Consider the following 15,502-nt stretch of genomic DNA (forward strand, 5'->3'; position numbering starts at 1 on the left):
TGCTGTGCACGCAGGTCGTTGCTTCCGTATGTATGATTATGTGGCTTGGCGACCCGAGATGGTTCTTATCAAGAGCGCCATGGCACTTTGCGTTGTTGGCACACACCTTTCCTCGTTTTGTGTCTAGGGAAAAGTTTATTCTCCTGAACATACTTCCCATTTTAGTCCATTAACAGGCGATGTCAGCCAGTGTTTCTTCTGGACTGGGGGGGGGGGCAGAGGGGGGGCTGGTGGTGTTTGTTGGAGCTGGGGTGTGGGCTGGTCTGTGTCGTGCACTGTCAGTGGGAGGCTGTTCTGTGGGTTGGGGAGGAGGATGCAGCAGCCAGGCTGGGGAAGTCTGGCTGGTTGAGCTGGGTTCCTCTGCTGTGTGAGGGCAGGTCATAGGGTGGTGATCTATCTGCTCCTGCAGCCTGTCCTCTGCTCTTTCTTCTCTCCTGCAGCTCCTCTCTTAGTGCGGTCAGCTCCTTATTGCTGCTCTGCCGTTCTTTTGGAGCTCTCTCACTTCCTTTTTAGATCAGCCAGCTCTCTCTTGAGTTCGTCTCTCTCTTGCTGAACCTCTTTCAGCGTTGTTGGCAAGGCTGCTGTCCTGCTCTGTCCTCACCTTGGTTGAGAGCTCTCTAAGGTGTGGTGTCGGTGTTGCTGTTTGCTCACGCTCTCCCTGAGCAAGGACCACCCCCCCTCCAGTTTGGTGAACTCATCCCTCATGGCAGCCATGGTGGTGAGGAGGGCCTGAGCCTGCTCTGCACTGAGGGGGTCGCTCTCCTCCTGGGCGTGTCCTCCACTATGGTGGGAAGAGGTGCTGGATGTGCCTTTTTTGGGTGGCGAGGGTAGGGGTGAGGGTGGTTGCTGGTGGAGTTTGTCTTGTGGGAGGCATGTCACTGGTGGTGTCCTTCTCTCTCTCCGCTCTCTCCTTAATGTCTGAAGTCTGTTCAAACAAGCTCCTGATGTTACCTTGCACCATGACAGTCCCAGTCTTGTAGAGGTTGATTGTTATCATGGTGCTGTCAGGGTCGTCTGTCTCTTTGATTTTCAGCTTCCACCCATTACAGATTCCCTCTTTCTTTATGCATGGGTAGTGAGAGCAGACTGCTGAGCGCCATGCATTTGGCTGGTCAGTGAGGAAGATGAGATTACTCACGTCACCGTTTTTGTAGAGGTCTGCAAAAAGGGTTTCTGGCCTCTTCTCTAGTAGTTTCTGTTTGAAAGCTTTCCTCATTGTGTCATTTTTGACCTTTTTTGGGTAGAGAATGGATTCTGCGCTGCGGGGGAGTGGGGACATGGTGTCTGTGCGCTCTGCTACTACCGCTACTGCTGCGCTGTTCTGCTGCCCCGTTGCCATGGCAACCGATTTGTTCGTCTGCTGTTCGCGCTACTTTAGTTCAAAAAACAGCAAAAATAGTGRAAAATCCTCACACAAAAGACTGAAGATATGTTTACAGTTRGTCCGTGCTCCTTTTTGGTTTACTCACTCAGTTTGGTYGTTTGATGTAGTTGTATTAACTGACCTTGCTAGGTTTGTTCTAGCTCGTTTCTTATGGCTAGCTTGTTAGTCTGCTGGCTGGGTCTTTGTTGTGTAGCTAGCTAGCTAGACTCAAAACTTCTTAACTTGAGGCGCAAAGTTACTTTTTTTTCTATTCTGAATGTATAGAGTTGTTGTTCATCACTTCTTGTCTGGAATTCTTCTTCGATTAGAGTGTTTATCTCATTCTAAAAACCAAAAAAATCAAATATATCAGGAGCTCATGTTGAGCATGACTCTCTCTCTCTCTCTCTCTCTGGCTCTTTTAGTACCTTTATTCACTGACAGGTCTGACAGGTTTTTGCAAATGTAATAACAATAGTCGCAAAATGGCCATTAAAATATTTATCTTGTAGTCCATCAAGGGATATTGGGTTATTGATATTCTTAAAATTGTTCATAGGGGATATCACCATAACTATAAATATATGCCCTGTGCTCTGTTCTATAGAATCTGTGCCCTGAATATGTGTCTGTCTGACTGACTGTCTGTCTGTCTGTCTGTCTGTCTGTCTGTCTGCCTGCCTGTCTGTCTGCCTGCCTGTCTGCCTGTCTTTCTGCCTGTCTGTCTGTCTGTCTGTCAGCTAAGGACTGCACTGGCAGGCAACAGTAGGCTGGCTACAGTAGGCAGGCAACAGTAGAAAGTCAACAGTAGGCAGAACACAGTATGCAGGCAACAGTATGTAGGCAACATTTGGCAGGCAACAGTGTAGGCAGGCATCAGTAGGCAGGCAACAATAGGCAGGCAACAGTATCTATTTCAACAGGTTCTATGGCACAGAGTATTAGTATCAGGATATTATCAGGGGTGACAGGTAGCCTAGTGTTTATAGCATTGGGCCAGTTACTGAAAGGTTGCAGGATCGAATCCCTGAGCTGACAAGGTAAAAATCTGTTGTTCTGCCCCTGCCGTCATTGTAAATAAGAATTTGTTCTTAACTGTATTGCCTAGTTCAATAAAGGTAAAAATATAAATAATTACGCATGTTGATGATTATATGACGCTCTCAATATGTCTCTCTCTACAGTACACCTCCATCAACCCAATCTCATAGCTCATCAACCCTCAGAATTCCATGGTGGCCATCTTGTAAATGCTCACACCTTCGGTGTCAGTATTTTAGGCATGGTCAGGGACCTCTACAAAACTTAATATGGGAATGGAATCCTCCCTCTCTCACTCCCTCTCTCTGTCACCCATACTTTCTCCCCTCCCTGACGCTAGGTATGTCTCTCTCTCTTCTCCCTCTTTCCGTAGCCATGGCATCCAACAGGTGGCCCTAAGATAGCCCCTCCCACGTTCCCACCCATTTTCTATTTCTAACCCCCCCAAACCCCTCGTCATTAAGACCCCCCTTCTACTTTCTCTCCCTACTTTTTCAGCGGTCAACTCCCCCTGGGTCTTCAGCCTGCTTCTCTCTCCCTCCAACTCACTCTCGTTATTGGAACCCCTCCCCTCCCTCACCCCCCTGGCCAGTAGCGTCTGAGCCCACGTGCCATTTTTTTTAAAGGGGGGATTCAACACTCCGACCTGCTCTTCTCTGGCCGGCGTCGAAACGAAGTGGACCTTGTTCCTAAGTGTAGTGTTTTGTGTATTTTATGAACAACGTAAAACATATATATATTTTTTTACGAAACTTTAAACAATTCATCCATTGACGTCCGAGTTGTGGGAGACTTGAGTGTTGGGAACCAACAATAACCTGGAACCATGAAGTGGGGTTGGGTGTTTCTGGGGGCCCTGTTCTCCTTGGGGACCCTCTCCTGGGGGGAGAAGGGTCTGGAGATCCCTGAGTATGATGGGAAAGACCGCGTCCATGATCTCAACTCTAAGAATTACAAATCTGTGATGAAGAAGTACGATGTGATGGTGATCTACTACCATGCACATGTAGAGAACAACAAAAATGCCCAGAAAACTTTTGAGATGGAGGAACTCGCCCTGGAGGTAGGTCCTATAAAGGGAATGAATGGAGGGATGGAGGGTGGGTGGGTGGGTGGATTGAGACGATGAGTGAGGTAGGGAGGGCACAGTTAAGAGTCTTTGAGATGGAGCTGGCCCTCAAGGTGTGTCCCAAGGAGCATGAACGATCGGAGGGATGAGGGGAATAAGGGTTGTAGAGGCAAAGAGTGGATTGAGGGATGCGAGGATGAGGGAGATGGAGGACATGACCCTGTAGGTGGGTGTTGGGACAGAATGACGAAGCGGAGGGATGAGGGGAAAGGGGTATGGAGGGATGAAGGGTTGAGGGTGGAGGAATGAGGGAGATGCAGGAGATGGTCCCGGAGGTCGGACCTAAAGAGGATGAACCCCGAGGTGCAGAGAAGAAGGTGAAAGGTGGGCGAGTGGATGTAAGGAAGCCGAGGAACGAGAGAATGGAGGGAGGGGCAACAATGAGGGAGAGACACACAGCATCAGTGGAGCTGTAGGTACATCCCAGGAAGCCAGCATCATCAAACCAGAAGAAATGGAGGGAGAGAGGATGAGAGAGAGGGGAGACAAGATGGCAGGGGAGAAGACTAAATGCTGAGAGATGCTGAAAAAAACACCTTAATAGCTGCGTCGATCAGTCTTTACCAAGTCTATTGTCTGTCCCAAGTCAGTCTAACCTGGTTAGACTTAGCTAGGATATGGAGTGCTCCAAATGAGTGGGCCTCGGTCACGTCATGTTATTGGTTGTTGTTAACAGAGTTGAAGCTGGTCTGGTCTGCATTGCTGAGTCCTAAATACATAGGTTTTTGCTTTGGGCTTCTCTAGGTTATTTGGTCCTGGTTGATGGTGTCCAAGCGGCTTGTGTGTGTATGCAAGTATAGTATGCGGCTACAGTGGACGAACGGCCAAACTGATGAATCGGTAATGGGTCGGAAATAGACTATGACATCATAACAACAACCGATATGTTCTTCTTCACACTGCCCTCCCTACAAGCGCACAGCATACCAGGCTAAACCTGGGGCTGTATGCATCAGTCGTCTCAGAGTTGGAGTGTTGATCTAGGGTCAGTTTTTTAGATCCTAATCAATTACATGGACACGAGGGACCTGAGGCTGTATGTATCAATCGTCAGAGTAGGATTGCTGATCTAGGATCAGGGACCCCCCCCAATCCATTTAATCTTATTCATTGTAATGAAAAGGAAAACACTGATACTAGATCTGCACTCATACTCTGAGACTGACAGTGTCTTCTTCCAGGTCTAGAGTAGGGCTATCTGTAATCCACGACTGTAAATAGCTCTGGACAGGGATGGCGTGGTTAGGAAGAAGCCCTCTGGGGAGAGAGAAAGAGCATGAGGCCATATCTCACAGCTCAAACTGTAGGGTGGCAGGTAGCCTAGTGGTTAGAGTGTTGGGCCAATAACCGGAAGGTTGGTGGATCAAATCCCCAAGGTGAAAATGTCTTGTTCTGCCCCTGAACAGAGCACTTAACCTACTGTTCCTAGGCTGTCATTGTAAACAATAATTTGTTCTTAACTGACTTGCCTAGTTTAAATTAACTGCTCTCTATGTACCATAACACACAATGCTTGGTCTCAGGTCAGTGTATTAAATCATTGTTTATGATGCTTTGGATATGATCGGTGGACTGGATGAATGTTCCTGAGTTGAGCAGGGTGCGGAGGAGTTGTTGAGGAGCTAGACCCCTATTTTCATACTGCTGACTCCTAGCCAATTGGTAACTAGCTCTCAGGGGTCTAAAATACATACTGAAAATAGCAGGTCATTACTACCAAATGGGATTCATTCATTATTAAATGATGGACCCAATAAACATGCAATACAAAAATATGTTATTGGTTTTGACCCTTAAATCTCAAGATATTGATCAGAGGAATGGTTTAGGTTGTGTGACATGCTCTGACGCATTTCACAGCTGGGAACATTTCATATGTTTTCTCTTCATCTGTGTGATGTCCTGTAATGCTATTGGACAGATGAGTAGCATAAGATGTGTAATCTAATGTTCTCTAGCTCTAACTGTGTTGATCAGACTTCTGAAACTGCTGTCTCCTCATGGAAATCCCAAAACCATAAAGAGGCTCAGCGTGGATTGATTTAACCATTAGATACAAATCACAGCAGTCAAGCACATGACGTCATTTTTGTTGAGGCTTGTTTCTTTCTTTAGATTGAGCGTTGTTGTTGAGGTTGTGACAGTGTCTGGATTAAAAAGCAGTGTTGATGTGAAAAGCTTATTGAATTGGTAGTCTAGAGGTTAACTGTTAAGTGCTTCTACACCTGCATTGCTTGCTGTTTGGGGTTTTAGGCTGGGTTTCTGTACAGCACTTTGAGATATCAGCTGATGTACGAAGGGTTATATAAAATAAACTTGATTTGATTTGATTTAAGACTGCTGAGTGAGAGATAGAGAGAGAGAGAATGCAGACACACCATAAACACTGACAGTTAAGACAGGTAGTGTGACTCTCCATGTGTACGAGATCGCAAATATGTTCTCTTGTGTCCATAGCAAATAGGACCCCTGGTTTTACTGCCGCCCGAGACTGAACTCTCCTCGTCTAAGCGTGGCTGTGGTAACACGTTGCTCTGTTGTCGCGGACGACACCTTCAGCATCTTCTTCTCGGAGAGATCAAAGGTCAAAACGCTAGCGAGAGTCATCCCAGTCTGTCACCCCTCTAACCCTGCTGGAGTCAGGTTATAGTGTATCTCTGGGTTGAAAAACAAGATCACTGAGAGGAAGATGCTATATCTAAATGTGGTTGGGCGTATCGGTTTTTGGGTTCATGTGACGTTGAGGAGTATATGATGTTGCTTGAGGATGATTTTGGTGTGGGAGAGTATCAGTGTTCATGCCTGTGCAGTTTGTGTTCATGAGGTGTGATTATAACCATCCTGATTGAGAAATGGCTCAAACGCCAATGACTCATGCTAGCAAAAGCTAGCATTGCTGCACTAGGCATAACGACAGTGACTCATGCTAGCTAGCATTGCTGCACCAGGCCTAACAACAGTGACTCATGCTAGCTAGCATTGCTGTACTTTACTAGGCTCGAACAACAATGACTAATATAAGCTAAGCTAGCATTACTACCTTAAGTCATAGGGAACTGGTTGGCTCTATGGTGGATTCTATTGAGAATGTGTAGCATTGCTGCACTATGTGTAGTACTGGTGAGCTAGCATTTCTACACTACATTATGCCTAGGGAAGTGGTTAGCTATGTGGTATTCTATAGAGAATATCATGCTAGCTTAGCACACTACACTATGGTGGGTTCTGTGTAAATTTAGGCTATGAGTAGCATCTACCCACTGGGCACAGACGTGAGTTTTATTGAACGTTTGTTTGAGTTGCAGCTAACGTGAAAAAAAAGAAATGCACCATGTCATTGAATTTAGGTTAAACGTTGGGTAAAGAAAAGACGAAATGCCACGTTGAGTCAACGTCGTCACATTGATTTATTTGGTTGAAAGGACGTGGAAACACCGTTGATTTAACCAGTTTTTACCCAGTAGTTAGGTTATGTGTAGCTGTACTTGAATTTGTAACATTCTACCCTGAAAGTATCTATGTCTGCCTGTCAGGGTATTTTAATGGTGCAATATGTCTACTGGGTATACACATCCAAGTCTCACAGGATTGCATCAAAAGTTAAAGACTTAATATGCTGAGTCCTCGCTAAGTATCGCCCAAGGCACCTAAGCATAGTAAAGTACCTAAGTAGCCTACAACATGGTTTTGCACTGTACTTTCAGTTTCACTATGGGACTCTAAAGCCTTTATGTTGACCAGACCTCAGGGTTATAACCAAGAAGAAGAACATGAAGAATGTTGGTATACCAGACATCAGATAACTCTGCAACAAACTTTACAATGACTTTTCAGTCGTTGTCTGACTAACGCTCCTTGGACCTACTTAGCCAATATTGGGCACCATTGCTCTACCACTGTTTGCAGGGTAGGGACTGTGAGCTAGGTCTATACCATGTATCTAAGGTAGGGAGACAGATAGTGGTCGAGGTCTGGTCAGTAAAGGAATACTGTAACCCAAAGCCTGAGGAGTGCTTTGATTTATGCATCTAGGAATGTACTCTAAGCAGAAAGGTCAAGGGTCAACCTCATAGGCTGAATGGGATACTGGCTAAAGGGGGCAGCAGGACATCTGGTCCTTCATGTCATAGAAGGGGGACAGTGGGCAGTTAGGCCTTTATGGCTCAATGGCTTTGAAAATAGGGGAATAGAGTGAACAAGAGATGCATCCACTGTAGTAAGGTCCACATGATACTGAAGTTTCCTTGGGTCAAATTAGGGTATAGTTTTAACTCTTCTATGGGACAGGACTGACCTGGCCTAACATGAAGTGGGACACTAAGGGGCAGCGGGCAGGTTTTATGAGTCTATGTCTTTGAAAAGATAAATGTACTTTATAGTCTGTATGAAAGTACATGAGTTCACACATGATACTGTATTTAACTTTGTCTCTGGGTCAAACTGCAGTGTAGTTTTAACCCTCCTTTGGGACATGGATTGAGATATGGACTGAGATAGCCTGCAAACAGTGAGCTTACAGTCCCTACCCTGTAAACAGTGAGCTCACAGTCCCTACCCTGTAAACAGTGAGCTCACAGTCCCTACCCTATAAACAGTGAGCTCACAGTCCCTACCCTGTAAACAGTGAGCTCACAGTCTCTACCCTGCAAACAGTAAGCTCACAGACCCTACTATGGAAAGAGTGAACTCACAGCACCTACCCTGCAAACAGTGAGCTCACAGTCCCTACTATGGAAAGAGTGAACTCACAGTACCTGCCCTGCAAACAGTAATCTCACAGCACCTACCCTGCAAACAGTGAGCTCACAGTCCCTACTCTGCAAACATTAGTAGAGTATTGCGGCATCAACAGGCTGCAGTGAGTGCAGGCTTTTGCTCCAGCACAGCGCAAACATATTTAGTTCAACTAATTATTGTCTAGATCAGTTGTACTAGTTGAACACACAGTGGACATCCATAGCCACTATCGACCACCCATGGAGCTTCCTATGGACAATACCACATTACCTTGTTCGCCTACACATCTTCCTTGCATGACTAGCCACATCTTCTACAGTACCTTGTGGAGTAGTTGATCTCTGTCATATTGAGCTGAAAGGTCAGACTGTCATCATGGCAACCGTGTCACTCATCATGGGGGGCCATGCCGTTTATGCAAAATAATGTAATCACTGCTTGTTCATTAGGCAGCAGCGGGAACAACAACAAGCTTCAGACTTTGATTACTGCGAGTAATGTACTTACAACGAGAGTAACGATGTTATGCAAGCCTTACTGCTACTAACTAAGACATTTTAAAAGTTTTAGAACTGAGTAGAACATTTGGGGATGATTAAATTGCTACAAAGGATGAAGTAGCCTATGGTTAAGTTGTGCAGTGTTCTTGTGTGTCATAGTTTGCATTTTTCTATACTCTGTTCCTCGTTCTGAAATGTGATAATCAAACTATTCTTTCAGTCCTGCTCTCTATTTCCTGACTGTTACAGTCCATACATGCCTTTCCTCTGATGACACTTTGGAATGAACAAATCAACAGCACAACGTGGACCAGGTCCAGATCATAATCTTAGTTAATGAGTGAATGAATTAGGAGCTCGTTGAAAGGATTTTCCAAAGCCTGGCGACTCTGTGCCAGTCAGCCAGACTGGAGGCCACAGCCAGCCAGCTAGAAGACCATAGCCTCTTTAACTCTGACCGTGACTGCAACAGACCCACTGGGCAAAAATTGGCTGAATCAATGTTGTTTCCATGATGTCATTTCAACCAAAATAAGCTATGTGATGACATTGAATCAACATTGAAAACTGATTGGATTTGCAAGAAGTCATCAACATAAATGAATTTCATATTTTTTTTACCCAACATAAAAAATACAAATTGTTGTTGATTTCACGTTGAATTCACGTTAGTTGACAACTCAACCAAATGTAAATCAAAACTAGACGTTGAAATGACGTCTGTGCCCAGTGTGCAGTGTCATCAGGCATGAACTGAGGGGGAAATGCTAGGCTATATCCTGTAGAGTTTATTCTGGTTCTAACTCCTGGTTCTAAAGATGGCAGGGCAGGATAGAATTCTACCCTTGCTCCTACCTGTCCCGCCCTAGTCTTCGAGGAAAGGGCACGAGCAGAGGAAGCTATTTAAGTTATTGAGACACATCCCAAGTTAGGAGGACACATTCCGTCATCATCTCACAGCTCCAATGGTTGGGGTATGATGCCACGGGGATTGAAGAATACACTCACACAGAGATTCCTTTCTTTTTCTCAGTGTGTGTGTGTGTGTGTGTGTGTGGTGTGTGTGGTGTGGGTGGTGTGTGTGTGTTGTGTGTGTGTGTGTTGTGTGTGTGTGTGTGTGTGTGTGTGTGTGTGTGTGTGTGTGTGTGTGTGTGTGTGTGTTTGATTCACCCCCATGTGACAAGATGTGACAGGAGGAAAGCAACTTTATGCATATCCTGTTATTTAGTATAAGCACAACTAGAACTTCTACAACTACAGTTTCTCCTTGTGTGTGTGTGTGTGTGTGTGTGTGTGTGTGTGTGTGTGTGTGTGTGTGTGTGTGTGTGTGTGTGTGTGTGTGTGTGTGTGTGTGTGTGTGTGTGTGTGTGTGTGTGTGTGTGTGTGTGTGTGTGTGGTGTGTGTGTGTGTGTGTGTGTGTGTGTGAGACAACTATTACCAAATGTTGATTCTACTGCGTTTCCACACCTTTCTAGGATATGAATAATTTCCAGACGTGGGTTCAAAAACTATTCAAAATCAAAAACATTGAGTGTTTGACTATTCTATTGGTTCCTCTGCGACAGGCAAGCTCAATCATGCTCAATCAAGTGCAGCTAAAGTAGTTGAAAAGATTTCAAATAGTATTTGAACCCAGGTCTAGAAATGTGTAATATACAGGAGAGGTATGGGAATACATATTGACAAATATCCTACCTTTGATGCTGTTACTGTACACCTTTCTGAGCAAGATGGACTCTGCACTAGAGAGACTTATTGCACATCAATCATTAGGATGACTATGCATTTGCGTGGGTATATGTAATGTGTACAGCATATGATGTCAGAGACATTTAATATGATATGAATATACTTTTGCATGGTCAGGAGAGAGTCAGGCTGCGTCCAAAATATCTAGGAATAAGTAGGTACTCTACATGGCATAGGTTACTATGCCTGCGTTAACACAGGCAGCCCAATTCTGATATTTCTTTCTACTAATTGGTCTTTTGACCAATCACAACTGATCGTTTTACATCAGATCTTTTTTCAGAGCTGATCTGATTGGTCAAAAGACGAATTGATGAAAAATTAACATCAGAATTGGGCTTCCTGTGTAAACGCAGCCTATGAGTCATAAAAAGGTATGTGTGTTTACTCTAACTGTGAACACGGCCCTAACAGTAGATATGCATTTTGTCAGTTTGTTGATGGTATGAACGTCTGTAGATCATCTATGGGGGACTATCTAAATAAAGTCTGACCTAAATAGGTTACATGGTATAGGAGGTTACTGTGAGTCATAGAAAGATGTGTTTACGGTGCATTCGGAAAGTATTCAGACCCCTTAACTTTTTCCACATTTTGTCACGTTACAGACTTATTCTAAAATTTATTAAATAGGTTTTTCCCCTCATCAATCTACACATACTACCCCATAGTGACATAGCAAAAACAGGTTTCTAGAAATCTTTGCAAATGTATTAAAAAAAAAAAACTGAAATATCACATTTTCATAAGTATTCAGACCCTTTACTCAGTACTTTATTGAATGACCTTTGGCAGCGATTACAGCCTCAAGTCTTCTTGGGTATGACTCTACAAGCCTGGCACACCTGTATTTGGGGAGTTTCTTCCATTCTTCTCTGCAGATCCTCTTCTCTGGGATATGTGGGACGCTAACGTCCCACTTGGCCAAAAGCCAGAAAAAATGCAGCGCACCAAATTCAAATATATTACTATAAAGATCAATCTTTCATGAAATTACACATGAAAGACACCAAATTAAAGATACACATGTTGTGAATCCAACCAACATGTCTGATTTCAAAAAGGATTTACGGCGAAAGCACACCAAACGATTATGTTAGGTCAGTACATAGCCACAGAAAAGCACAGCCATTTTCCCAGCCAAAGATAGGAGTCACAAAAAGCAGAAATAGAGATACAATTAATCACTAACCTTTGATGATCTTCATCAGATGACACTCATAGGACATCATGTTACACAATACATGTATTTTTTGTTCGATAATGTGCATATTTATATCCAAAAATCTTAGTTTATATTGGCGCCATCTTCAGAAATGCCTCCAAAACATCCAGAGAAATTGCAGAGAGCCACATCTAATAACAGAAATACTCATCATACACTATGATGAAAGATACATGTTTTACATATAATTAAAGATACACTTGTTCTTAATGCAACCGCTGTGTCAGATTTCAAAAAAACTTTACGGAGAAAGCACACCATGCAATAATCTGAGACGGCGCTCAGATATAAACAACATTTCTCCGCCATGTTGGAGTCAACAGAAATACGAAATTACATCATAAATATCCCCTTACCTTGGATGATCTTCAACAGAATGCACTCCCAGGAATCCTAGTTCCACAATAAATTGTTGTTTTGTTGATAATGTCCATTATTTATGTCCAAGTAGCTACTTTTGCTAGCACGTTTAGTACACATGTCCAAACGCTCGCGCAGATCTAGGCGAACATCGGACAAAAACTTCAAAAAGTTATATTACAGGTCGAATAAACTCTTCAAACTAAGTAGAGAATCAATCTTCAGGATGTTGTTATCATAAATATTCAATAACGTTCCAACCGGAGAATTCCTTTGTGTCTACAGAAGTAATGGAACGCAAGATGATATCATGTGGAATGCGCGTGACCAGGAACTGGCATTCTGCCAGACCCCTGACTGAAACACCTCCTATCCGGCCCCACATCACAGTAGAGGCTTCATTCAGCGTTCTACAGACTGTTGACATCTAGTGGAAGGCGTAGGAAGTGCAAACATAGCCATATCTTACTGGGATTTGAATAGGCGATGAGTTGAAAATCGACCAGCCTCTCACTTCCTGTTTGGATTTTTTCTCAGGTTTTTGCCTGCCATATGAGTTCTGTTATACTTACAGACATCATTCAAACCGTTTTAGAGAATACAGTTTTAAATAATATGCATATATTAGCATCTGGGACAGAGTAGGAGGCAGTTCACTCTGGGCACGCTATTCATCCAAAGTGAAAATGCTGTCCCCTATCCTAGAGAAGTTAGAAAAAAAGGCTCCAAAAGGGTTCTTCGGCTGTTCCCACAGGATAACCCTTTTTGGTTCCAGATAGAACCCTCTTGGCTACACCCCAGTCCTAGCGATTTATTGGGTCATTGCTACAAAAAACAACAGGATATTGGTGTCAGGCCCTTACGCAGTCTCCATCTTCTTCCATCCCAGCAACAGTCTGTTTTCCCCCTACACTACAGCACACAGCAGTTTTCTAACCTATCAGATAATCAGACTCCTATCCCCAGATTCTGGCAAAAACACACGCACGCACGCACGCGCGCGCGCGCACACACACACCCACCCACCCACCCACCCACCCACCCACCCACCCACCCACCCACACACACACACACACACTCACTGATTCTGCAGCTTTGGCCAGCTGCAGCCTGTAGCAGACAGCTATGGGGGTTTGATACTGTACTTGTCAGCAAGTCCCCAAAGCCTTGCCAAAATAGTCCCTGTTGAAGCGGCCGGCCGGCTGCTCTCTCTCTGTCTATGTCGGGCTAAATTTACCCAACCCTCCATGACACTGACATTTCACCCTTTAATGCTTCCCTCAATCTAGCCTACCTAATCTGTTTAGGCCGACGTATTTAAGCTAGGAATTTCTTCTGAGTGGTCTTGTATCAGAGATGATTTGGGTGCTGTCACTGTCTTTTAGTTCTATTACATCCCCTTCTTGTTTCTCACTATTTCCTGTGTGGGTTTGCACTGAATCTGCCCCCTTCTGGAGATTACAGTATGGTGCAGTTGATAGTTGTGACTACTAGGTTGCTGAGCTCTTCATTCTAGAATCATTCAGGAAATTTTTGGGCCTCATCATTGCTGTCTGAACATCATATGTAGAATCGGAGGTAGAATTCAGAAGAATGTGGGACATCAAAGCCTTGGAATCTCTTTAATGTCTCAAAGAGAATACATTTCTGTTATTGTGCTCCTATGAGGTGGATGATCACTGTTGTGTTCCTTTGAGGTGGATTTGACCTCGTTGAGGTTGTCGTTCCCAGATTTAGTCACAAGCGACAGGCAACGTGACACACTGTTGTTGCATTGTGTTTCTACTGGGAGGCTTAGAGAAGACGCATACACACACGTTGCTGTTGTGTTATAATAGTCTGTACTTCGTGTTGTGCCTAATGATTAATGAATGACCCTCCTCCCTCGCTGTAGGCGTACTGAATGTTGGAATGTATTTTTATATCTTATTCATAGGAGAGGTAATGTTAGGGCCGGGAAAGCACACACACACACACACACACACACACACACACACACACACACACACACACACACACACACACACACACTGAAGACAGGGGAGCAAAAAGCCTGGTTAAAGTTTAAAATCTGAATATAGATTTTTATTTTATTTCTTGCTTTGTAGATCGGAACTTGAGGGAGAGGCAAAAGTGGAAAAGCGTACGTTGTCATGGTTTTCACTTGCTGTTGTCATGGTTACTCTGAAGTGTAAACATATATAAACACCTGTTTATTGGAGTATCATGTTGTAACGTCTTGGGCCTAATATTTACACGGTATTGACACATTTTTAGAGATAAACAGTATACTACTGTACCATGGCTACTAATAGGAGCTGTAGTTATACACTTAGTAGTATTGTATTGCCGGTTAAGGTCATGTGGTCAGGAAAAAACTCCTAGTATTGTAGTATGGTTTACTGTGTGTTATTGTGCATCTTAGGCCTGTGTTCTGCCTCTTAAATACAGGCAGAATAGCCAGAATGAGGTATTCCAGGAGAATAGACAGTGTTTGATAAAGCTTTGCCACAAGGCCTCTCTTTGATAGATCTATCCTGCTTGGCTAACCAACACCTGATGACTGCAGAGTGATGTGTGATGCTAGGAGGGTATTGGCTGGTTGGCTGGTTTGGTGTGTGACAAAGCTGCGATGGAGCTCATGTAGTGAGCATGAGTCACTCACCGATGGTGACAAACAGAGCTCCTTAACACTCCTCAAGACGGTGTAGGGTGAAGCTGCCCCAGACGCTGATCTTGGGTCAGTTTTGCATTTTCTCTTCTAATGGTTCATCGTAGGATTGAGGGAGGGGAAGCTGACCTTAGATCTGTACCTAGAGGAACCTTAACCCCGGAGCCCAATACTGACACTGTAGTTGTGTTGGTGTTAAGTCTGATATGATTTAGAATGGATATTCAATGGCATGCAAAGCTAGGCTATTAAATGTGCATTCTGTAACTTTCAATTAATTTGATTCCCCCAGTGGAATTAAACTTAAGCTGTGACTGAAAACTGACTTAAACTCTGATTCAAACTGTGACTTAAAACTGACTTAAACTCTGATTCAAACTGTGACGTAAAACCGACTTAAACTCTGATTCAAACTGTGACTTAAAACTGACTTAAACTCTGATTCAAACTGTTACGTAAAACTGACTTAAACTCTGATTCAAACTGTTACATTTAAGTCATTTACATTTACATTTAAGTCATTTAGCAGACGCTCTTATCCAGAGCGACTTACAAATTGGTGCATTCACCTTATGATATCCAGTGGAACAACCACTTTACAATAGTGCATCTAACTCTTTTAAGGGGGGGGGGGGTTAGAAGGATTACTTTATCCTATCCTAGGTATCCCTTAAAGAGGTGGGGTTTCAGGTGTCTCCGGAAGGTGGTGATTGACTCCGCTGACCTG

General features: G+C 43.9%; 1 protein-coding gene across 2 annotated transcripts in view; it reads left to right on the top strand.

Annotated features, from left to right (window-relative positions):
- The first annotated feature begins 2,927 nt into the window (after positions 1–2,927).
- The window catches only part of LOC111960032 (calsequestrin-1-like), a 45,487-nt gene continuing 32,912 nt past the window's right edge, over positions 2,928–15,502 (top strand). Inside the window, exon 1 of one of the 2 annotated variants that reach the window (XM_023981903.3) lies at positions 2,928–3,467. In XM_023981903.3, the coding sequence (XP_023837671.1) occupies positions 3,231–3,467 (237 nt within the window). In that variant the 5' untranslated portion in view covers positions 2,928–3,230. The remainder of the gene's footprint in view (positions 3,468–15,502) is intronic. The other variant, XM_023981904.3, reaches the window with a different exon arrangement.

Source organism: Salvelinus sp. IW2-2015, linkage group LG37 (genome assembly GCF_002910315.2).
Source record: "Salvelinus sp. IW2-2015 linkage group LG37, ASM291031v2, whole genome shotgun sequence".
Classification (NCBI taxonomy): Eukaryota; Metazoa; Chordata; class Actinopteri; order Salmoniformes; family Salmonidae; genus Salvelinus; species Salvelinus sp. IW2-2015.